This window comes from Nelusetta ayraudi, unplaced genomic scaffold (genome assembly GCF_046127955.1).
Source record: "Nelusetta ayraudi isolate G7.1 ecotype Tasmania unplaced genomic scaffold, CSIRO-AGI_Nayr_v1 ptg000004l, whole genome shotgun sequence".
Taxonomy (NCBI): domain Eukaryota; kingdom Metazoa; phylum Chordata; class Actinopteri; order Tetraodontiformes; family Monacanthidae; genus Nelusetta; species Nelusetta ayraudi.
The window spans coordinates 13,986,289-14,010,305 of record NW_027466054.1 but is presented as its reverse complement, the minus strand read 5'-3'; the positions used below and the strand labels follow the sequence as shown (position 1 = coordinate 14,010,305).

The 24,017-nt window shown below is 45.3% G+C and overlaps 1 protein-coding gene across 11 annotated transcripts; it reads right to left on the bottom strand.

Annotated features, from left to right (window-relative positions):
• Positions 1–35: 35 nt before the first annotated feature.
• Positions 36–23,550, bottom strand: ctnnd1 (catenin (cadherin-associated protein), delta 1). 11 transcript variants are annotated; one of them, XM_076036432.1, is made up of 23 exons: positions 23,349–23,480; positions 17,374–17,521; positions 14,466–14,540; positions 14,222–14,347; positions 13,809–14,092; positions 13,483–13,573; positions 13,180–13,370; positions 12,841–13,093; positions 12,158–12,229; positions 10,341–10,491; positions 10,057–10,258; positions 8,645–8,762; positions 7,882–8,038; positions 6,662–6,679; positions 6,286–6,351; positions 6,071–6,198; positions 5,396–5,546; positions 5,112–5,307; positions 4,837–5,030; positions 4,048–4,095; positions 3,882–3,964; positions 2,546–2,640; positions 36–2,152 (listed from the first exon to the last, which is right to left on the bottom strand). In XM_076036432.1, the coding sequence occupies exons 2-22, from the start codon at positions 17,512–17,514 to the stop codon at positions 2,581–2,583; spliced, it is 2,805 nt and encodes a 934-aa protein (XP_075892547.1). In that variant the 5' UTR covers positions 17,515–17,521; positions 23,349–23,480; the 3' UTR covers positions 36–2,152; positions 2,546–2,580. The 11 variants fall into 11 exon arrangements, with proteins under 11 accessions (XP_075892547.1, XP_075892564.1, XP_075892555.1 ...); XM_076036449.1 differs by having other exon boundaries at positions 23,428–23,448; XM_076036440.1 differs by lacking the exon at positions 23,349–23,480 and adding an exon at positions 23,124–23,288.
• Between the last annotated feature and the right edge of the window lie 467 nt (positions 23,551–24,017).

Genomic DNA, 24,017 nt, shown 5'->3' with positions numbered 1-24,017 from the left:
TCAGTTGCAGGCAGGGGACAACAAAGACACCAGGCTCAACGAAATCATTTTCTTTTTTATTAAAAACAGTATTGCTAGTTACATAATCCAATCATAAATGAGAATGTGCAACTTCAAGAGCCAAGGCAAAGAGATTATGTAGCCAAGAATCAGACTTGTCCATTAATGTTCCAGTATCTGCTGAGAGCGTTGAAAGGCTTTATTCAGCTAATTTGTTTTTGCGTTTAAGCAAGACACAAACTGAGCACTTTGAATCAAAATGTGAAATAACCGATTGCATATGCGTTCACCCAAAACAATTAAACCCAAATCAATATAAAAAAAAAGAAATACATAAAACCATTAAAATTAACAAATATTCTCTTGTGTATATATAGTTTAAATGTGCTTTTACTTTTATCGCCGCTTTATCTAATAGATTCTGATCTATGCCTCCTAACCAATTTTCTAAACCCTTGCACTCTATTCTGCTCTTTTAGTCAGTTCGCTTTTAAAGGCAACTTGATACTTGGGGAAGAGATGGGGGACAAACAGGCCATTCTGTCATTTTTCAACTTGTATGTATAAAAAAAAAAAAAAGACAAACGGAACATTTATCTCAATAAAAAAGGAAGAAAAAACAAATAACCCCTAGTGCTTCTTTTAATCATCCATTCAGTAAGTATCTACATCTCAAGAGGCACTAAGAATATGCCTTCTACAAAACAAGCACTGTATTTAAGTGGGCCAAACACAGACAATAACAGTGCCTGCTCCGAGGTCTTTTAAAGTGTGGTGGGCTACAGGTAGCAGTAAAATGATAGAACTCAGGTGTTTAATTTAAAAAAAAAAAAGAAGAAAAAAAAAGGAAATAAAGAAAACAATTCCAATGACGAGAATCAACTTGCAAGGTACACAAGCTCACATACGCTAATGCTGCAAACTCGAGAACTGTTGTGTCCGATATATTTAGTGTTCACAGGCAAAAACCTGCTGAGAAAAAGACACCTTAGTCCGTCTTCTCCAGTCATGTTAGACAAAGCTTTCAGACTCATCCTGAATCAGAGAGGCACTCCAGTTAACACACAATGCTCTCAAAGAGACAGCCGTGCGTGCGTGCGCACATTCATTAGATAAGAGACTTGCAGGAAAAAGGAATTCAGACCTCTTCATCTTGGAAGACTTCTCTACCAAGAATGAGAAAGTTAAGGGGCTTTAGTTCGTAAAAGAGAGACCTCCTCGTCTTGAGGAGGTCATGCTGTAATTCCAAAAACAAGCAATGCTTTTTTTCCCCTCTGTGGCAAAAAAAAAAAAAAAAAATCAAACCTCAATTCCTGTTTGTGAAGCATAATAAAATTCAGAGATACGCAGCATGTTGTACATCTTAACAATGGACTTTTGACAGCACAAAGTTTACAAAAACCAAGCCGGTGACAGTTTTCAGTGTAGCTGCTGTGAACAATTCGGTGTGTAAAGTTTTTGCATTCGTCGTTGGCAATCGCTGCAGCAGAGTCATTTGGCACATTACGTCGCGCAGAGCAAAGCAAGTAGAGTAATCACCACAACCAAACAGAGGCAGAAGCTTTACACGGAACTGATTAGATCACTGAACATCATTTCTCAACCGTATGAAATAATTTGGTTATGCGAGTTAAAGAGAAACGGCAAAATACAGTTTCTTGGAAAAGGTAGTGCACTAGCCATTAATGGAAAACGTTTACCAAAAAATATCCACAGTCCATTCCAATTAGTCAAATTAGTGTCAATCCACCCACCAAAACATTGAAGCTTAGTGTATCCAAGGACAGTGTAGTGTTGTCGCATAAAGGTGTAGTGTTGTCGCACTGGGATCTGTCAAGTGGTTTCTGACGTTTGGCGAAGAAGTTCACGGACTGGCAGAGCGCAGAGTGGTATGGTTTTTAAAAGTGTTTTATCCAGTTTTGTCCACAGGGGGCATAAATCCACGTCATTTCTGTCAGATGCAATGGAGGAATGCAATAAAGGGAGAGAGGGAGAGAAACGTGGAGAGCGAAAGAGAGAGAAAAGAGAGATCAGCAGAGCCAGAGATGGAGTTTGGGTTGCGACAGGAGACTTGCTGCTGTGCCGCCGTCGGTTCAGCAAGGGCAGTAGGTGGGAGGAGGCTGTCGTCTCGTGATGCACACAATCAGTTTTTCTGCAAGAGAGGAAGAGGCAGAGCCGTCAAAATGGACAGTGGGAAGAGGACGGCTGGAGGGGTTCATGCCCTGATGGGAGGAACGGCACATTGAAAACTGCCTCATCCATGGCAGCGAGTGACCTAAAATAAATACATGGATGAATACAAAAGGTACAACACACACAAGGTCACTGTATATGAAACAAACATTCAAAACACTGAAGAGGGAAAAAACAAAAGTCACTTGTCACTGGTAAAGCGGAGCAACACAATGTCATAACAACACCAGGGTAGCTAACTGATAAACAGTGGTCATGGTACAACGCACGGAAAAAAGTAGTCACGACAAGTCGTTACACAGTGTTAGGCCATGCAAGTGTGTGGGAGGTTCAGCCGGTGGAACACACATACCATGCGCTAACATGCAGTGTGACAGTGGGTGTGTCCTAACCATCATAAGAATCCACGAGAGGCAAAGAAGCCTGCCTCTCCCCATACATCCCTCCCTGGGAGAGACAAAGGACAGTGCAGAGGAGCGTGACAGGGGAAAAAGGAGACCGAGGAGAGACGGCAGGGGTGGGTTAGGAGAGAGACACAAGGGTTAGGTGTGAAAATTCACACAAAAAAAAAGAGAGAGAAGGTGACAAGTTGTGAGAGGAAAGTGGGAAAACATCAAATGAGGGGGGAGAGAGAGAGAGAGTGAGAGAGAGAGGTTACAAGGGGTTAGTTCACAGTCAGTTCATGTTTCAGGGAGATGCTGAGAAAAAGGAACGCTGGTGGGAAAGTGGCAGATCGACCGCGGCGCCTCGACACGACATGCATCGACATGCCGTCCGTGGGCGCGTGTGACGGCGTGTCTGTTCACACGCTGCAGAGATCTGCCCCACACATCCAAAGCAAAAATAGCCCACATCACTTCGTTGGACGCTGCCATCTGTTTAGCTCGTCGAGGGCGCGCTGTCAATATCCAGATTTGAAAATTAAATTAGATAAATAAAGAACAGAAATGTCAGTACTGGCACAGAGAAGGACCCCCCCCCCCCTTGCCCCCCACCCCACCTCCCCTGGTCTAGGCTGGGAGCAAAGCAGCCGTGTTTCTCACTCATGCATGGCACAAGGCAAATAAGCTTTGGCTTTCACGTGTAAACGCACTCGTTACCGTTTTGGATTTCTTTGGGAACACATTTGTCTCTTTCTCCATTCATCTAAAGTGGGGGCCAGCAGAGTTGCCCTCTGCTAGGTCCCATTCCATTATCCCTCCATCATCATCATGATTTATTAATCCAGAATGAGTCATTTTTTAAGGCCAATCCCTGCCTGGAAATGAACGCTGTGCACAGCAACCGTCCAGATCAGTTTTCAGTGAAACAGATTTGGAATGCCCATGGATGCACCTCTACACAAGACACTTCAGTGACTGGTGAACGCTTCATTTCTGATTTTCCTACCGCAAGGCTATACGTTGTGCACAGTTGGACACGGGTTCAGACTTTCAGCATTCTAAATGAATGTGCTGGCTGTTATCAACATAAAATGAAGGAATAGGAGATGCAGTGTATTTTCACTGAGCGCAGTCCTTCAGGACCTCATTCTTACCTGCCTGCAGATTTGCAGACACCATGATGGCCAGAGAGCAAACAACGTTTCTGAACCTGCATCTCATTCATCACAAAACAAACGGGAATTCACCGTTTCTCGCTACAGCGCCGTCTCGCAGCGCGTGCGACAGACGATGAGCAGGGCTTACCTGTACTCCGTCTCTGTCAGCAGGTTCGAGTGTGTTATCCAGAGTGTTCCTCCTCCCCCTCTCGTCCAGTGTGGAGTAGCCATCTGAGGTGGAGCGTTGTCGTGTTAAACTAGTGATGTGTGCGCGATCACTTGGAGAGAGCGCACACTCTTTCTGACACACTTACCCGGTCCGAGGTCGTTCATTGGGATCATTTCTCGCTCTCCTTTGCCGCCTGTGTGTGTTAAAGAGACAGGAATCATCAGCTTCTTTCAGTGCTGTGATACACAGGGTGTCCCCAAAAAAATAATTTATATCATTTCGCAGGCCAATCATTTTGGCAATTCTTGCTGAAATAACCTCATATTTTCACAGAATGTATAGAAAAAGATCAAGATTTTATATTTGTTGTGTTTTAAGGTGGAGCCATGCCGTTCACTCCCAAAGAGAAGTCATTTTGCGACTTGGAATATGTTTGCACACAGTCACCCAGTTGACGTGTGCCGTGTCACAAGCGCTGCACATATTGAACACTTATGAAATCAGTCCCATAATAAACTTATGATGTTCAACAGCTAAACTGTTCCATTTCACTGAGCTAGACTTAGCAGTTTTCAAGATAATTGCTTTTAAAATTATGTCTTTTTTTTTTTGGTGCACCCAGTAAGACAGCTCCATGATTTCTGCACTGCATCTTACTTCCAGAGCCAGAACAGAGGGCCGGTGTGGGTGTGTTTGATAAGTGTTGGACATGAGCAAGCTAATATGTTGCATATAGTCTATATGCTTTATACACAACCTACACTGCAAATACAAACAATTTTGACAGGTTACATTTTCTGAATAGCAAGAGAAAAATACAAGTTAAGCAATGGATTTTGTTTCTTTACAGGTTAAATCATATGATATTTATATATTTATATTATATTATATGATATTTTTGGCCCAGCAGGTGCCCCTCCTCTCCCTTCCTGACCTCTGTCTATGAGCGGCAGGGTGCTGTCCTCATATCCTCCGTTGGTCCGGGTGGTGTTACTGGGAGGGTTGAGGTTGACCATGAAGTCCGTCTTCTTCCAGCCGTCTTTCTCCAGAGTGCGCCGCAACTCCTTGTAGCCCCACACGGTCTGAAGCACCAGGCCGGCTCCTCGCACCTCACGCTCTGAACGGTTCCTGGTGGATGAATTCACAGTCAAAACAGGACAATCCAATCGGGCAGAGCGCGATGCTGCCGAGGGACTGGTCGCCACTCACCCGTCTTTGTTGATGAGCACCAGCCTCTCGATACCTTGTGAGGCCCGCAGGGTCTTGGCAGCCTCCAGGCTGGAGCCCAGCAGCTCGTGGAGGGTGTTTAATACCGACACCACCGTCTCTTCGGACAGCGCCCGCACCGGCTGACTCTGGCCGCCTCCAGGCAGGTTGGCCACCAGGTGAGGCACCGCGTGTTGACCTGAAGGTGACGGGACAAGAGTTTATGGTTCAACCGCATTGTCCTCCGTGTTCTGTCTGGAACAGCTCAGCGCCGCTGATGCTCTCACCAAGTAGATCTCGGTTGCGTGCGTCGATAGCCAGGTTGCGGAGGGCTCCAGACATTGCGCGGACCACGCGGTCGTTGCCGTGGGCCAGCAGCTCCGTCATCATGGGCAGACCCTTCTCTTGGCGCAGTAAGGCACGGATGTAGCGCCCATACTAGAAATCAAAGGAAGGGACGTCCAATTGCTTTTTTTGGGGGGTACAAAAGCCAACGCATCGTTGTTTTTTGGTTTTTTTTTTTGGTCTTTTCAAAAATCTTCAAGAAAACATTTACAGCAAGTCAAAGAAGTCTTGAAGCACTCATTAGCCCAGCTTATTCCTTTCACTAATCTTGCATGCAGCAGCCAGAAGCTCTCAGCAATCATTTTGGCAAAGTAAGGACCTTGACCAGTTTAAGAATAACAATCAAAAGGGATAAGCCTACTGTGGAATCTTTCAAGGCTAGAAAATAACAGAAAGTAAAGCCAGGGCTCTTGTTCACCAAACAGAATCAGTTTTACATGTTTGTTGACAGAGCTATATTTCTATTTCTTCAGCTCTATTAAAATGGGATTCTCTAATGCAATGTTTTTGTCTGTGCCTTTTAATTGGACAAAATAAAGTCATTGACTGACTTGATCCACGCTAGAGTGTCAACTCTGTGCGACTCGGGAGAAAAACATCATGGTTTTTGCTCTTACAGTCCAGCGTCCAGCACACAGGTTCTGAACGGCTCCAGCCGAGGCTTCCAGCACTGTTGGGTTCTTGGACTCTTTCAGCAGCGAGGTGTAGATGCGAACCACCTCCGGCTGGTACAGCAGCTGGTAGCCTAGAGGAAATGAGGCGAAGCCAAGGATGGAGGGTTGGTCGGAGGTTAAAGATGTTGCTTTAAAATAGGTCTGTACCAATTAATTACCTTTGGCAGGTGTGGTCGACTTTGGAATGTCTATTATGTCAGCAGCCCCATCGTCATCTTTCTTGCCTGGAATTACAAAGCGTGATCAAAACTTTGTCTTAACGTCAGAGGACCAGAGGACGACTGTTGTTAGTAAATGCTGCAGTAGTTTGGTTAGACGTGCCGACAAACTGAGATGCGTGTTAGGCGTTTTACTACAACTCCTTTGCAGTGAAAGGGAGGCGTGTCTTGTTAGTACTTCAGTGCATCAATGCAAGTTTTCAACAAATCGATGGTGAAACCCCGGCAAAAAACAAACAAACAAACAAAAAAAATAAAAAGTGCAACAGCAGGCAAGCGGAGGCAATGTGCACTCGATCAGAGCCAAAGAGCTTACCTTTGGAAAACCACTCATCTGTAGCGCAGACGGAAAGTAGAGGGCAGGGAGAGAAAGAAGGGGGGATGTAGAGGACAGGAGGAAGAGAGACGGCAGTTAGAGCGAGTAAAGGAGGAAGCAGCCATACCTGAGCCACCCAGTTAACACCCGCTCACAGTCAGCAATGCTGCCACCACACACACATCAGCAGTGTGACATGCCAAGTATAACTCTTGTTGCATTTTGTACACGTATACACACACACATATACATATATATCTATATAAGCATACGGACAGATCACTACTGCTCTGCACAAACATTTCCTAAATGCTAAGGTAAATGAGCACGCCAGTGGATCAAACTCAGGATGCATGTTGGCAGTGACAGTTTGTAAAGTCAATACATTGCTTGCACGTCCTTTGATATAATCCAAGTAAATCACAAACTGAGAGGGAAAATATGACTCATTCCCGTGAATTCTGACGATGTTGCTGCTTGAAGGCCAGTTTACGCAAAGTTTGAAATTTCACAGGTGTGGCGAGGGAGTGAGCTTGTAGGGGCGTGAGTGCAGCTCCAGGCTGAGAGGCTAGAGTGGATATTCTGGCAAAAGACGTGGTGTGAACAGGTTTTTCAACACTGTGTTCACATTGCCTCTTTAAAAAATTGTAATATATAAATACAGTTATTATTGATAATCAGGCAATAACATTGGGCTGCAGGTTCCTCTGCACTCTGGGATCACACCACAGACGCAGCATGGAGACATTTCTTCCCACTGATGGACTCCTTAAACACAATGTCATTTAAATGGGTTGAAATCTATCCTGCTGTCAAATTCCACAATGGTTTTTACGCATTAAAAAACACCGTCAGAGCTGCCACCAACAATTGTAGTAATTGTTGTAGTAATGGGTTGAATTTAGAATTCTGTGTGAGCTACCCCTTTAAATGGAAGCCATCATATGTTGGCGGCGGGGTGTATATTTGAGAATAACAAATCAATACTCTCAGTGAAAGGCAAACAGAGAGCCGCGGCGCAGGGGATGAGCCATTTCGCTGCTGGGGAAAATTGTTGGCATTCCTCTGAGAGCGAGGCATTTTGTTTGTGCACGTCACCGTGCATGTGCGCGCGTGCATGCGGCAGTTTCGCCACAGTGAGACGTTGCCTTCGATGGAGACCAACGGGTCTGCCCTCTGCAGAACACACGCACGCAACGGTTCTCCCCTGGCACACGGACCTTTGCTCTTGCGGGAGCTGAAGCAGCCGCCCTTCTGGCCAGAGGGGGCGGGGCCCTGGTTGAGCGGGAGGGCCTCCTGGAAGCGTTCACAGCCGGGAATTTCACGATGCACCTGATAGGACAAGTTCCTCAGGAGGCACATGCTGTTCTCTATCAACTGCAGATGCAGCAAGGGAAACAATGAGCTGATTAGAGTGAGGGAAAGGACAAAAAGGAGGAATAGAACGCTGCTAGTTGAGGTGTTGGAAAGGCTTCCTTGGTGATGACATCAGTGGGGTTTTTTTTAGTGGTGGGACTTGATCAAAAATTAATCGAATTAATTATGGCCGTTGTAATTAATTATTCATAATTAATGGTATTTTAACAGAGGTTTGGAAATACTTAAATATATTTATCAGGTATGTGTAGGAATTCTTTCATTCAACTTTTTACTTTTACTCTCTAAATCTGTGCATAAATATCTGTATTTTCTCCTTCTATACATTTCTGAAATCCAGTACTATGATGCCACTCAGTGCGTTGCTATAATCCGTATTGCTGGAAACTCTTGCAAACATTCCATGTTGTCTAGAGTATAAAATAAAATGCGATATATTTTTTAAGGCTGTTTTTAAGGCCGATAATGCCCCAACCCTACTTTTTTGTTTGTTTTTCTGTTCTTAAAAAGTAACATATTTTGCAAGGAATAAAGATATTTTTTACATCATTTCTAACATTTGAACTACTTCTTCCCAAAGCCAGTAAATGAAATGACGCGCTTTACCTTGTTGTCAACATCTTTGAGGTCAATCTGGGACTGGACGATGTACATGAGTGAATCAACCAGTCCTGTGCACTCCCTCAGCTTCCTCCTCGCCTCACTTCGCTCTGAACTCACATTCCTTTAGAAGAGCGGAAAGATGAGAGGAGGAGAAACACCAATGGGGAGGAAAACAAGGTTAAGCAGTGTGGGAAATATGGTGATATAAGAGCAGAACGGGGCTGAAGGAAAGAACCTACAGCAGGATTCTAGCGCTGAATGCAAGAACAGATGACAAAGTCTTGTTTACTTTACCGGACAGCAAAGTTTGGCGACAAACTTTTACAGCTCAGAAACTATTTTCTGAATCTTGCCTCAAACTCAATCACACTTGCAGATCCAAGTAGACTGGATCAACACAAACTGGCAAAAACAAATCCTAATTCTGAATCTAATTGATGTTGATAATAGAGGAGTGAAAACGAGGGAGTTAACTCTGTGTAATTATGTGAAGCCTTGATCTTTTCAGCAGGTTTGTGTTTCCTGGTGAAGCGCCCAGTTACACAACACCATGACACATTCCCTCCCTCCACAGGGGGCACTGGTTTCACATCACTGCATGGTTCAGGCAGTGTGGATGTACGGAACACTGCACAGTTTTTGAAATCGTGTGTGTGTGTGTGTGTGTGTGTGTGTGTGTGTGTGTGTGTGTGTGTGTGTGTGTGGGGGGGGGGGGGGGGGGGGGGCTTTAAAAACACCTAATAAAATCAAATGCATGTGGCGCAGCTATTCCAATATTTTCATCTCCATTTTAATAGTGATATGATGTATTCCACAATATACTTTTTGTGACTTTAAACCACTAAGGCATTCGTGATTACTGATCGGTCTGAAGATGTATTGAATAAGTACAGTTAAAGAAACGATAGATCATCCAAGCATGTGTAATCAGATCCAGGTGGCATTTTTCAGACCATATAGAAAACACCAAGCAGAGACTGCCAAGTGGCTTGCACAAACGCCCACTGCAATTACCCATCGGCCAGCTCAGGGTGAACATATAGATAACCGAGCGGCACACTGGAACTAACTGTTTACACTATGCGTGTCATTGCCCCCGTGTACTGTTCTCAACCCCGGACTGTCGGCTCAATGATCCCTCATCCACAGAGAGTCAGTGAGAGTCATCGCGTCTGAATGAGTGAGCTGATCATCAGGCCTCTGCTTTTTAAATGAGGTCTTGTCCTATAATCTCCCTGCTGAAGTCTGTTTACGCCTTGATGATCCGGGCCTTCTGTTCCCAGAACCCAACGCTCTCTTGCCTCCATATACATCCGACCGCTCTGTCAGCCTGTTGCCTTGGCTCGTTCCCATTTCCCTCCTGTATCTACATGCAGCCACCGTGCGTCCGTCTCCTGCTCATCGTCCCTGCGTACCTCAGGCAGCCTGCTGTGTTGGTGAGGGCCGTCTCCCACTCCAGATGCCTGGGCTTGCAGTTCTCCTCCCCGGCTCCGGCCCCGTTGCTCCCTTTCTCCCAGCCCGAGTGCGGCACCATCACCTCGTCGGAGAGGGCGTGCAGCGCGTGGTCCACGATCTCCATTTTAATGGAGTCGTGAGAGGACAGGTTCCACAGCGTACCTGAGGAGGGACGTGAAATAGGGTCAATATTGATCAGGACGTCTTTCCCCTCACAACAAGAGGCCCTCAGTGCGCCTCCAACCTGTGATAATGTCCGTGAGGTCTTGGTCGCGAGTCTTCCTGAGCAGCCGGATCAGAGCGGGCACTCCATCGCAGTTCTTGATGGCGATCTTGTTGTCTGAATCTCTGCCGTAAGAGATGTTCTTGAGCGCGCCGCAGGCCGCATAGTGAACCTGGGAGAGCCACACATTAAGAGCTAAATGAGCTCTAAGCCATGATTGAGTGCCACTTACGCAGCACTCCCGAGTGTGTGGACATGGATTTATCGTCTCGGCGGAAATCACCAGTTTGTCTTTCGCGGCTCTAACGCATGCATCACATAACTTCCTCGAGTTAAACGTGTTCTACTCATATGGACAATAGCGTAGGTTTGAAGTCAAAAAATCTTTTGCTGTTTGACTAATAGACAAGTTTCTTTCTGTTTCCCTGGGGAAATCATAGGCCCATATCACTCCAAATGAATTTCAGAGTGGTCCACAAGTTTATCACACCCCGCCAGGAAGTTGCTTTAATGCCCTGTATTTTGGTGCAGTTGTGGTCTGGCTCAAAGATTGCAGCTGTATCATATCGCACCTGTTCTGGTGCTGCCTGACTGGCTTCCTGTCAGTCTTAGGAGTCAACTTATCATTTTAAATGGTTTTATTTAAAAGTCTCGCACATACTGAAACAGCAATATCTGAATTTTTTGTTATGCTCCTTTCAGTGTTAAGATTTTGTTCATGTTTGTTATTTTATTACATTGTGTTTAAGGTTGTGCAGCACTTTGTTCCAGGTTGTTTTAACCTACTTTGGAATTACTTGTACTGTTTTTTTTACACTGCTTGAATTTAGAAAGGGCAGGAAAAGCTGGACTCCAACAGGGAAATGTTTTATGGGCTCCACTAAAGCAACATGGGATTTCTGACAGACTGCCAGCTTACATTGATCATTTGACAACACAAAAACCAAACAAATAATCCTATGAAACAAGCTGTGATTGTTCTTTTTTGGCACAAAACCAGATTTTAGAGAATTTGGTTCGGTGCCAAGATAGTCTCACACACACACACACACACACACACACACACACACACACACACACACACACACACACACACACACACACACACACACACACACACACACACACACACACGTAGATATCTTCAGATTCTTGAATGCAGTGATCTGAAAGTGCAGTGTTGTCACTGACAACAGCCGTTTTCTCAGCTGGATGAGACTGCAGGATTCAGTAGTGACGACAATGCTGAGCCCATGAGGAATTTAGTGTGCTTGTCAAGCAAGGCAGCTTTCCTGCTATGGCGCTGCCTTTTTAGCACAGTCCTAAGGCCCACTGACTCACTGAGTCAATATCATTATCATCCGCTGCTATCACGCTTTGACTCGCGAGTCAGGTCCACTTCTCATTTGTCAGTAGCTTTAGAGAATGGAATATGAAGTTAAAATGCCTTTTTGACCAGACAGTGGAATGCATGATGTGGTCATTGCTCTGGTAAGGGCCATGCAAACATCAGGCCAGCTTTGCCGCAGCTTTATACTAAATGAAAGGGAATCACAGAAAACACCACAGAATGCTTGGCTGAAACCATATTTAGCACAACTGTTGACCTGCAGGATTTCAAGAGAAGTCGAGCGTGTGACGCTTATTTTATTTCCCTTTCAAACGGTATTAAGAGGTGATTTACAACTTCAACCACACTCAGGCCAGCGAGTGGTGTCCGTGTTGCAAAAGCGAGACACTACATCCCTTAATCTTCACCTTTAGCCCGGAATGTTTCAATCAAAACACACTTCAGTGAAGAATGAGCTGAAAGCCACAAAGAAAGTCAGCAAACCAACCTCCCTGTTAGGATTGTCCAGCATGGAAACCAACGCTGGGATGCCTTTCAGACGACGCACATCAGACTTGACCTTGAAAGCAAAAAGAAAAGAAATGAATACTATAAAAACAACTTCATCAGAGCATCAGATAAGGAGAAGAACAGCGTAGGACATTGAAAGTGTGACGTAAGTGAGGGTCTTCACTTCCAGCAGCAGGAGTGGAAAAATAAGGTTTTGCCACAGAACAAACATTTTGTACGTGTAAGCAAGCTTGTCTTTATCGGAGTGGAAAATCACATGTTGTATTAACGAAAACAGCTATTATTATAGTTTCTCCTTATTTAGTTGACGGAGATAACAAACTTGTAAAATCCACCTGCCTATTGTTGAAAACACATTTGTGTGTTAGAGTCAAAACATACCATCTCTCTCAAACCTCGACCATAAGGTCCCCACTGTCTGCACACTTTATATCCACCTCCTGCAACTCCCACTCTGACTTTTACCCAGCACAACTTTGTCTCCTATCACTCCTGTTTTTTCATTTGGAGAAAACAAGAACAGCTTATCACCTTGAAGGGATGTCGCTTTGACCTTGCATAAACAATTTTGTCTATTTAAGACAAAGCCAATTCCTCGGCTCCCCCTTGCCCATTAACATAACTTGAAATGTAATAATGAAAAAAATATGCATTTCGTACTTTGTCATTTTTATAGGTGAGATGTTGCAGGAATGCAGCTGCGTTGCTCTTGACCGGGTCCAGTCTGTAGTTGAGCATGGCGATGACCTCTGGCAGCTCCGGTTGTCGCCAGCCAGTGGCGGGACCCTTTCTGAGAGTGCTGTCCAACGAAGCCATGCTGCCTCTTTCACCCTGGGCCAAAGGGGCTCCGCCTCCCCAGTAGTACATGTCCGCTGGACCGCTCATGTCGCCATCCAAGGTTCCTTCATAACTCCTGTCAATGTTCAAGTTAAATACATGTTGATATCCTATCAAACACAGAGAGCCCTCCAATAGTTAGAAAGGATTAGGAGGACATACCCAGCCCTCCGTGGAGGCCCGTGGGCGAACGCATGATGGTTGCGTGGTACAGTGCTGTAGTGTACCGGGTGTCCCAATCCATAGTCAGGGTCCTCAAACCCCATGCTGCGCTGGTCATCTTCCAGCCCATATGGCTCGGGGACAAACCTTGGGATGGAGGAGAGCTCCATGGCACTTCCCATTCGCCCAACCTACACACACAGAGGCTCCACAGTCAGGCAAACCACTGAAAGCAGGTGCAAGCCTTTGATTCGCAAGTGAGCTAATTGGATTTGAAGAAGAATCGCAAAATGTCAAACACACCTGTGGCTGAGCAGCATAGGAGTCCAGGTGGTTTCTGCTGTGGGACCTGTAGTTGGGGTCCAGAGTTCGGTAGCCGTCTGGATGGACTGGTCTGGAGGGTTGAGATTAAAACCAATGGCCATAAAATAATTGTTTGCCTAACAAATCTTCTCAGATTAGATGAGAGATTTATTGCCATTCATACAAATTAAAAACGGGTTAAAACAGGCACATTGGAATTCTTGTGCATTTCCCTGAGTCAGTGTAAAGACGCTGTTAGCCTTAAAAAAAAATAAAATAAAAATAAAAATTCAATATGAACTGGGTGGTTCCATATGAGAAGGTACCTGTAGCGATCGTCCACGTGAGCTCCCCTGGAGAGGCTGGCGTAAGCCTCAGACGGCGGACCCCCCCGGTAGTCATTGTAGCCCCCGACTGGTGGGCCGTATTGATAGTTGCGGGGCACTGTGTGAGTTGGGTAGTCCATGGGCGGCCCACCTCCGGGCACCTGTCTGTAGGCCACCGGTGTGGTGTAGCCTCCCACGGCCGAACCCCCACCATCGAGGGAGAGCGTGTCCGACACGGAGGGGATGACTGTTCTTGTGTGGGTGGTTTTTACTACTTTCTTCACCTTTAAGAGCAAAACAAGGGGAAAAAAGAGAGAAAATATTCAGGGGTTAATATTTAGAAGTCATTGCCACTTTTTCCAAACCATACTCGGCAAATAGTTTTTTATTTTTTTTAAACATATTTTTGGTACCGTGGTTTCTGTTCGCCGTGTGGTACCATCGTCACCGGTCTCGACGGAGACGACAGGAGGCAACTCCTGGGGTTCTTCCTCTACCGTGTAGGACTCCTCCATCACCTGTCCAGGCTCCATCCTGAACTGCAAACGAGGACAAAAAAAAAAAAAAAAAAATCAGGTCATCCAACTTTGCGGCGTGTTTAGAATTAGCACCCGTCGAGCAACAACATAGGTAATTGCCAGCTCCAAAACCACTTACGTGATGCGCGCCGTTGATGTAACCCTCGTTCAGTGTCAGCCTGTCTATGTCTGCATCACAAGGAAGGCGGCCGTTCTGTGGTGGAGAGGAAACACACACCGGGGGATCGGTCATGGGCTGTCAAAGTCATGTGAGCGCAGGAAATCTCGTTATCAAATTAAACCTCTAGCCGCCTGAAAAACTTCAATGATAATAACGAAGTTCTTTCTTGTCACGTGCTGGGACTTTAATGTGCTCTGAAGCGGCAAAAACAATTTTGCCAGGCTTTAAAAAAAAAACTTCAACAAGTTAATAATCGGGAACCAGATGCAACAAAAGAATGAACTTGTTATTGAGAATTAAAATAATTAAATCGTGTCAATCAGTGGGTGTTGAGCGATTTACATTTCAAGTCGCAGTCCACCTCAGCCAAAACCAAGTGTGCATGAACTCATGACACCACATCATCTCAAAGCAATGCATGCATGTAACATCCCGGAAACATACTGAGGATTCCACATTTGACACACTCTTCACTTCTCAACATACAGACATGAGGTTGCTGAATGGAGCATGGACAACCAACAAGCACTGATGAATGACTCTGATGATGAATGGACAAATGCCAGAATTAGTAAGTGATGACGTCAGGACGAGGCAAAAAAAACACAAAGGATGAACCGTTTTCTGTTGCAAGTCACCCGACCAGTAACAGCCGTGCATGCCGTGGGTGTGGTTCACTTCCCGTTCTGGCCACATGGGGGACACAATGTTTTTCTGGTACTAAGGCGATATGGGGGGGGGGGGGTGACTCAACAGTGATTCAGAGATGTGATTAGAGTTGTCTCACGCTGACTGAAATATTGGATTTTTAAATCTACATGAGATGCGCATTTGGCCTAAAAGCCTGTAATACTTCTTGCAGGGAGATCAGTGACAAGGCTTTCGCCGCCACTCAGCAAGATCAAATAAACGAGGCATATATTAAGGAAATGAATTCCCCTCTTTGGTTCCGATAAGCCTGAGTCAGAGAGGATAGTAGAAAGTGCCGGGCAGACGCGGACGTGTGGGAACCTGTCAGGAAAAGTAAAGTCGTGCGGTGCAGCCTGGGAGAGTGGCAGAGGCATGCCGAAGCCTCCGGGCTGTGTAAACACATGAGGCACAGATAAGAGCTAACACAGGCTACATTTCTGTCCTGCTCACACTGTAACACGCACACACACACACACACACACACACACACACACACACACACACACACACACACACACACACACACACACACACACACACACACACACACACACACACACACACACACACACACACACCACTCTTATCTCGCAAGGCTTGGATTACCCGGGACTAGGACAAGACCTCATGAGCGTACGTGCTAGGGGTGTGTGAGTGACTGTCGTAAAAGTTGCTTCACAACCATGAGGTCACTGAAGCTTCAGGTTGCCTTTGTAGATCAGGAAGTAAAGGGATGGATGACCTGTTTCTGAGTATCTCAAAGGAAGAGGCTCAATCCTGATTGCCGTATTTGAGCTCTGCCACTGTATTTCAGGAGCACTCTAAGGATCAGTGATTTGTTGTAAAGACGGGATGATGGATTTAAATCTACACCCAGGAGACGAGAGATCATGTGCTTGATGTCTAATAAAGGTGTTGACCCATGGAGATTAACAGAGGCAGTGTTTGAAATTGAAGAAATTGGAAAAGTTCCATCCAGTTTGGGGCCTGCATCTCTTACCATCGGAGATGACGTTGTGCTACTGCACCTCTACACTGTAGCAATGTCTATGGACAACAAAAGGTCCTTATGTCAGGACTATATGGGGAATAAAGGGGTAGTTGCTTCTCAAAGTTTAAAGAGGAAACTCTTAAATGATTTGTGGACTTTCTGAGTTGTATATTTATATGTATATATACAAAAATAGCTCAAGAGAGAGAAAGAAGCGCTATATCATGACTATATCATGGCTATAGCGTAACTATATTGTGGCTATATCATGGCTATATCATGGCTGTATCATGACTATATCGTGACTATATCGTGACTATAGCGTAACTATATTGTGGCTATATCATGACTATATCAGGACAATAGCGTAACTATATTGTGGCTATATCGTGGCTATATCATGACTATAGCGTAACTATATTGTGGCTATATCGTGGCTATATCATGACTATAGCGTAACTATATTGTGGCTATATCATGACTATATCATGACTATAGCGTAACTATATTGTGGCTATATCGTGGCTATATCATGTCTATATTGTGGCTAAATCATGACTATATCATGGCTGTATCATGACTATAGCGTAGCTATATCATGACTATATCGTGGCTATAGCATAACTATATTGTGGCTATATCATGACTATATTGTGGCTAAATCATGACTATATCATGGCTGTATCGTGACTATATCGTGGCTATATCATGACTATAGCGTAACAAACATCAACTATTCATGCAAGCTCTCAGACACAAACAGGTCAGGAAAAACAAAAACAGGTTTCAACTGTTCGTTAAGCTTGTAAGTGGAGATTATGATGACAAGAGAACTCCAGTGGATACAGATAAAAGATGGCAGCTTGTGAAGGATGGATGATGCAAAAATCCCCACTATCAAAAGCTATGAGGAGGAAACCAACTCCTCGGAAAAGTCCCACTTCTACTTTTTTTGCAAAAACAACTTTGCATTTCTGTTTCCAAAACAACATTTTCATGAGGTGGAGGAGTTACTGGCTTTGATGAAGTCGGGCAAAACATATGGGATGGAGGTTAATATGACTTTAGGAGCTCGTATTAGGGATGAATCCAAGACACTGTCAATGGAAAGCGTGGACACTGGTTGGAGAGGGAGATGATCTCGGTGGTTGGGTTGGGTTGGAGCGGGGGTCTGTTTGGTTTTACCTGCATGTTGGGGAGGGGGCGGGGCAGGGTGCCGGCACAAGACCTCCGCTCCTCCTCCAGAGCTCGGCTGAGCATCTCAAACTGCCTCTCCTGCTCCCGCACTGAGGCCAGCAGGGAGGCCGTACTCGCACACTGCTCCATTCACACGCTGAGAGCAGAGCAGAGCACACGACAGGACAGGAATCAACACCCAGGAGCAGGGGACAGTCAACCAACACCGGGAATAAATCAAAGAGGCACACATATATCAAGGATGAAACACCAAAGCAGATAGACAGAGAAAGTCAGAAAGGCCCTGGCACAGTGCACATGCCAAAAGGTTGGTTAGGGATGGGAATAAGGAACTGGTTCCAGTTACATTCATCATCAACATAATTTGTTTTTATGCTCCAATTGATTTCACCCCAAAGTGAAAGTTTGCGGTGTCGGGTTGGTGTCAATCGAAAGACACGACTGGCAACTGCTGTGCTACGCAGACCACAACTCCACGCTGCAGACAGGTGCGCTTCAAAAGATGGGCACGCCAAGGACCCCTGCAGCTGTACCACTGGGGGTCTCATGGACAATGGACGATGGAACATAGCAGCGTGGCGAAACAGAAAAACAGCAGCCTCAAATTGACTCAAAGTTCCAAGTCTCTGACAGACTCATTTTGATTCAGTAAATAAACTTTAATTTGACAGCACTTTTCTTAGATCGAAATAACAAAGTGCTTTACAGTGGAAGTGAAATGTGGCACAAGCTGTGTGAGCAAACAGATGTTTAACATGATGCATTTTACTGTCAGTATTAGTTTTGTGAAATGAAGACTCTTTCTGGATTGTTTCTGCCTTCCAGACTGATTCTACCAGGATCATATTATCTTTGTTGTCATTTCTGGTGACAGTCTTTTGACAGAGGATGACATTATTGTTTCACAAGACATGTGGAGGCAAGGTATTCATAATGGAATCAAGCCAGATCACTAAAGAGAATTGATAACGGCATGGGTATAAATACAAACGTTCATTACCATCCCTAAAGTTTGTAGTGAGGGGTTACAAAGCACGAGGAGGAAAGCTGAAAAACAAAGCAAGAAAGAAGAAAAAACATTGAGGAGAAACACACAGGGTGTCATGAAAGAGGTGCGCCGTGAAAGTGATAATTCGGATCAAACTCGAGGTGCAACCTGCATCAGCAGAGGGTGAGTGGAAGCAAAAATAGTTTTGTCAGACAGTGTTGAAAAGAAAGTGAGATGCAGGATGAGAGAAACACCTAAAGCTGGTTTTAAAGCTCTGACGCAGGGAATCTTTTAGCACTTTCTGTTCAAGAGTGGAAAGGCATTCAGGATGAGGTGAAAACAACAGGACGAGTGTGAGAGCATTGAGGGAAATCATCAGTTAGACACATTCAAAAAGGCAAAGAGCGTTGGGAGGACTCTTGCCATCCTTTGTTCATTGCATTTTACAAAAGAAGGAGATTAATAAGGCCCTCAAAATATGACTGGATACAAACTAAATAAATAACAGCTTTACAACTATAACAGTTTAGTCTATATTGCCACACGCACAACTAATAAGATTTTTCCCATTTATTCTTTGGCAAAATAAAAAACACAAAAATAAAAGCCAATAAACAGGTCCAGTCCATGTAAATGTTACAAATAGCGTAAATCTTCTCTTGTCAGACTTAAAAAGGAATTAAGATTCAATTTTCAGCAATGAATAATTTACACATTGTTTTCTGAGAACTAAAAGACAAATTGGCTGTGAAAATCAGACAAACCTATCAGTCTTTCTCAGCCACAGATCCTCTTTACAGAAACAATCCAGCACAAACATAAGATGAAGAAAGCCTCACAATGAGTCATGCTAAATATCACTGATGACACGTCAACGTCAACATCCCTGCAAACCAAATCAGGAATATGGAGACATAGTTTCTGCCAGACTTCCTGAACAACAGTTCACAAGTGTCTGTCTTTCTGTCTAATGACTTGATGACACAAGTGGGGCTCATCTCCAAACCTGGGCAAAAAAAACCCTGCCTACATCATAGTTCACTGACTCAGACTAAATCCGCAGTCTGCCAGTGTAATAAAACTCCTCTACATTTCCTTATGTGTGCAAAGGCCTGTGCGGGAACAGCAGTTGTGTGTGTGCGTATGTGTCAAAGACCAGATAGAGGAGGGGGGGCGGGGGGGGACCATGTGTCAGACATTGGTTAGATCCTTGAATAGCAATGCCAAATCGAGGTGATAATGACAATGCGGCGTTGATTGCTTCTCTGCGAGCGAGGGCAGAAAAAGACAGTGCACAAAAAAAACCCAAACCCAAACACATATCACCATTGTCACACATTCCACAGAGAGCTGAACGTGTCACATCCTGTCTCCGCTCTTGGAAGCTGTCCTAATAAGGGAGCCCTTTAGCTTTTCTTTGCTGTCTCACGCCAACATTTTTCCCTTTCCAACACAAACACAAGCGCAGGTGCCGCTAGCATCTCTGAACCAGTGACGCATTACTATTAACCAGGAAAAAAAATCTTCTTTAGCAGAGCTCAGAGTGATGTCATGCAGGACTCCACAACACCCCTGTCGTGTTAATAATGCATTGAATTTCTGAGTGAAACACAATTCGCAGCGATATTTCCTTTCAATTACGGAATAAATTCACCTGTTAGACGCAACCAGCGCGCAGCGAGACGGACGACCGTCCAGTCGCTAGAATGTCGATAGCAGCCTTCTGGTTGCACAACGGGGACCAAGATTTCAACTTGACAGTGGCAGACTGACAGCACGCATCAGATAAGTCAACATACCACGCAGTCTGGGTTGCTCTTTGTGGCACAGTGCAAGCGTCAACACTTTTGAGAGGCTCGAGGAAGGCCGTCTCCTGGGCCTCCGCGCATCAGACAAACAGACCACACGGCCTCTAGAAGTTATGTCAGTCCTACCACTGACATTCTTGCGGCGGGGGAGCAGTTGCCTGAGAGGGATTTTTCAAATGGCTTTGGCCACTTAAAGCCGGGCCCATTAGTCATTAATCTACCGAAAGGGCATTAGTATTGATGCTAAATCATATCTGCTAATGGGATAGCTCTGGAATTACACCCGTAAGCCACTTACTACTGTAAGCCTACACAGATGTACACACACTACCGGTGTCCCCCGACTTGGCGGAGGCTCGGACAAGCGTGCACGGTCGAGGGGCCAGTTTGTCGATCTCTCACCCGTCCAGCATTGTGACTGCGGCGGTGTAACTCTTTTTTGGGAGCTATTTCAGCAGGACCCGAATTGCAAGCGCGTGTGCGTGCACGTACACGCGCGCACACACACACACCTGAGGTGAAACCGAGCTAAAATGCTGTTGTGGCTTGGCCGAGCGCTTCGCTGACTCAGCCTCATTTGAATGGTCACACAGAGATTTAGCCTGCATGTGTGTGAATGTATGTGTGTCTTGGCCGACATCCAACTGCTGCCGCCTTTGCCATCCTGACCTGAAAGCGTCCATGACCCGCCCAGCACTCATCTCTCTCTGTGTCCCATGTGGGTTGAGTCTGGTAGCGGGCAAAGGGAGTCTACGTTTTGGGCACACACACACACACACACACACACACACACACACACACACACACACACACACACACACACACACACACACACACACACACACACACACACACACACACACACACACACACTTTTTGTGGATCTCTATAGGGCCAGCTGTTTGATCCACAGGATGCTAATTTGCTATTCCCAGAGAGGAAGGAAAAGTGCAGACAACAGGCCAAAAGAATAAGTCTAAAAAAAAACGCACAACCTTTTTGCTTCTTGTCCTTATACATCAAAACTGTAATTTATAATGGAGCCAATAATCTATACAGATACAACATAATGTTCAATAGGGAAAATGGTTTGTAAAATAATAAGTAGGTGACACCATGCAAATATGTTTGAATGGCTTGCCCACTGAAATCAAAGTGCGGCTGGCAAATACTAACTGTACAAGTTAAAGGGTAATCACAAAGCTGGATAAAATAGACACAGTCGACTGAAACACGGAGCGGCTCCTGATGATTTACAGCTACAGAAGTCAGTGCACTTTGGCATTCGCGCCATTTTGCGCCGCGGTTCAAATCAAAACATGGAGAGCAGGTGTAACCGTTAGAAGTCGAAAGGCAGGCAAATAAACAGAGAGGGAGAGCGAAAGAGAGGACATACAGGAAGGAGGGGCCTATGCATGAAAATCCCAGCTCCTGTGTGCCGGGGGGGACACACCCATGGTGTACTCTGAAGCCCGTCATTACAGAGGCTCACAAATGATAGCCCTCGCCGTAACGACTGGCTGAGCAGTGAGACTTTGGCCCCTATTGAGAGCACGACTAAGAACGCACATCCTATGCAGCAAATGGAAAAAAAAGTCCAACGTATTATTTTTCAATACCCCTTTTGGGAAAATTTCAAAGGGGCATTTTTTTTTTTGTGAGAAACCCAGCATGCCTACGCTTGCTCACAATCTCCTCCATCTCTGTTCCAGCAGGCCAAAACAGACATGCCTGCAGGGCGTTGAAACAAATATGACAAGCATGCTATATGCATTCAACGAATGGGACTGATCAGCTGACTTGTTTCAAGCTCCAGTCACCACCAGCGATGTTACCTTTGGAGGAGCTGTCAAACCTGTCCCTGGCGTTATTGTGCTGTGATTTTCATCCTCATAGAACTAAAAAGCGAGACGATACAAAACAAAGCAGAACTCCCAAGTGCGGTGGAAAAAATGTAAGGGTCCACTACGGTTATCCTGAGCACATTCTCACCACAGGACTGTAAACTGAGACGTGCCCATGTCGAAAGAGGACAGAATAAGGAGGCAACAAACACGCCTGCCACCTTACCACACCCCACACACCCAGACCCACTCAACAGGTTTTTTGCTTTTGTACTTCGTTGCTCCACCACAAATTAAAATCTCACCCCTCCACCTGGAAGACCACATCAGTACAACGAATCGGTCAATTGATGTATTTTTCCATTTTAGACTTTTTTTTTTTTTTTTTTTTTTAGTCCAGCACAAAAGACATCTGCAACCTACTAAGACAGTACACTCCACAAGCACAGTCACCTGATAAGCATTACGTACTGTAGCACCGGTGTCTGAAGGGAGTGGACGGCTCAGGTAAATACAATATAGGAAATTGATAAGTAAGCCGAGACTGGACTTTGACTGTGGGTAGCGTTTCTGTCACTTCCGTGTACTCTCACCTGAATAACCCCCCTGCGTTGCCGGGAAAGAAAGAAGCCCAAAAGCCAATAAAGAAACTCGCAGCTTCGTTCTATTAAAACGCAGCAAACCGGAAAATAGACCCATTGTGCGCAAATATAAATACACTTTACCACATAACACAACCCCAGCCCAGCCACCACAAAAAGCACAATTGGTGTCACAAACGGCCACGCTAGCTAAACACTGTTCCGTCTCTTTGGATGTGCACAAATTTTTAACGTCCCGTTATGAACCAGCGTGCGCCGCACGGTTGACTCTTTAAACTTCTCTCCCCCGAAGTCCCGCTCTGGATGGGTTATTCATCAAGCGGACGAGGGGGACGCACGGCGGACTCAATTAGCTTGCGCTACTGTAGCTAGCATGCTAAACGGCTGCGTTCAACGCCGTAAAGTTGACCGCTTCGGGCAGCCACGCAGGTTTCCGTACGCGAGGCAATTGGAACCAACCGTGCCGAGCACAATACACAAAAAGGCAGAGCATTACCGACTGTGGAGGGTGTTAGGAGTGTTTTCCAAAGTCCATACGTGTTTTGCGAGGCCTAGCCTAGCCGTGCAGTGCCGAGTGCTGCTGCTGCCCCCACTGCCTCCGCTGCACTGACCCAAACCAAACGTCGACCCGCACGCAGCCTCACGCAAGAAGTGAAGTTGAGGGGTAGCAACAACATCCCAAAAAAAGAAGGGAAAACCCTCGGGGAAGGCGAACAAGTACCTCTCGGCTGAACCAAGTAAAGTGTCCACGGAGGGAGCCGAACGGAGCAGTCGCTGCGAAGCCGGGAGAAAACACCCACCTCTGCAATTTCCTATCTTCCTCGCCGTGGCTTGTTGTTCACTTGTCTCTGTGCTTCCTCTCTCCGCTGGGGAGGAGGAGAGGAGTCAGGGGCGGACGAGGCAACGCAGTGGGGGCCAAGTCAACAGCAACAAAGGGGTGAAAATCAATAATATGCAGCCACATCACTCATCCAACATATTTATATAAATGAAGAAAAAAAGAACTGTCAGAGGACCACAACATTTCCTTTGTGGCGCTAAACAAAGAGTGTAGCATAACTAAACTTGCAGAAACTACCACTTTTACCGCCACTAAAACACAAGAATCGAAGTCATAGAAAAACAAAAAACTTTAAATTAATAATACAACATGGTTTCGTTCCATACATGCAAATATGTTAAAAGACATTGGAAATGTTAATATGCTATAAAATTAGAAACCGATATTGCCCCCAAGCGGCCACGAACAGATGCATTACCCGAAAGTAATAGTGCGTGGATTATTGAATACCTCCACTAAAGACTTGCATAATAATGATATTACAGTACGTTCACATTATATACTGTGTAAATTGATTTGATGCGATTAGGAACGCCCTTTTAAACATTT

Excerpts from the sequence above, each read along its gene's own strand:
- ctnnd1 (XM_076036432.1), bottom strand. The coding sequence starts at position 17,514 with ATGGAGCAGTGTGCGAGTACGGCCTCCCTGCTGGCCTCAGTGCGGGAG. Across the intron at positions 13,371-13,482 it reads CCTATGCTGCTCAGCCACAG|GTTGGGCGAATGGGAAGTGC; the intron begins GTGTGTTTGACA and ends CTGTGTGTGTAG. Across the intron at positions 10,259-10,340 it reads CCTCACGGACATTATCACAG|GTACGCTGTGGAACCTGTCC; the intron begins GTTGGAGGCGCA and ends GTCCCTCCTCAG.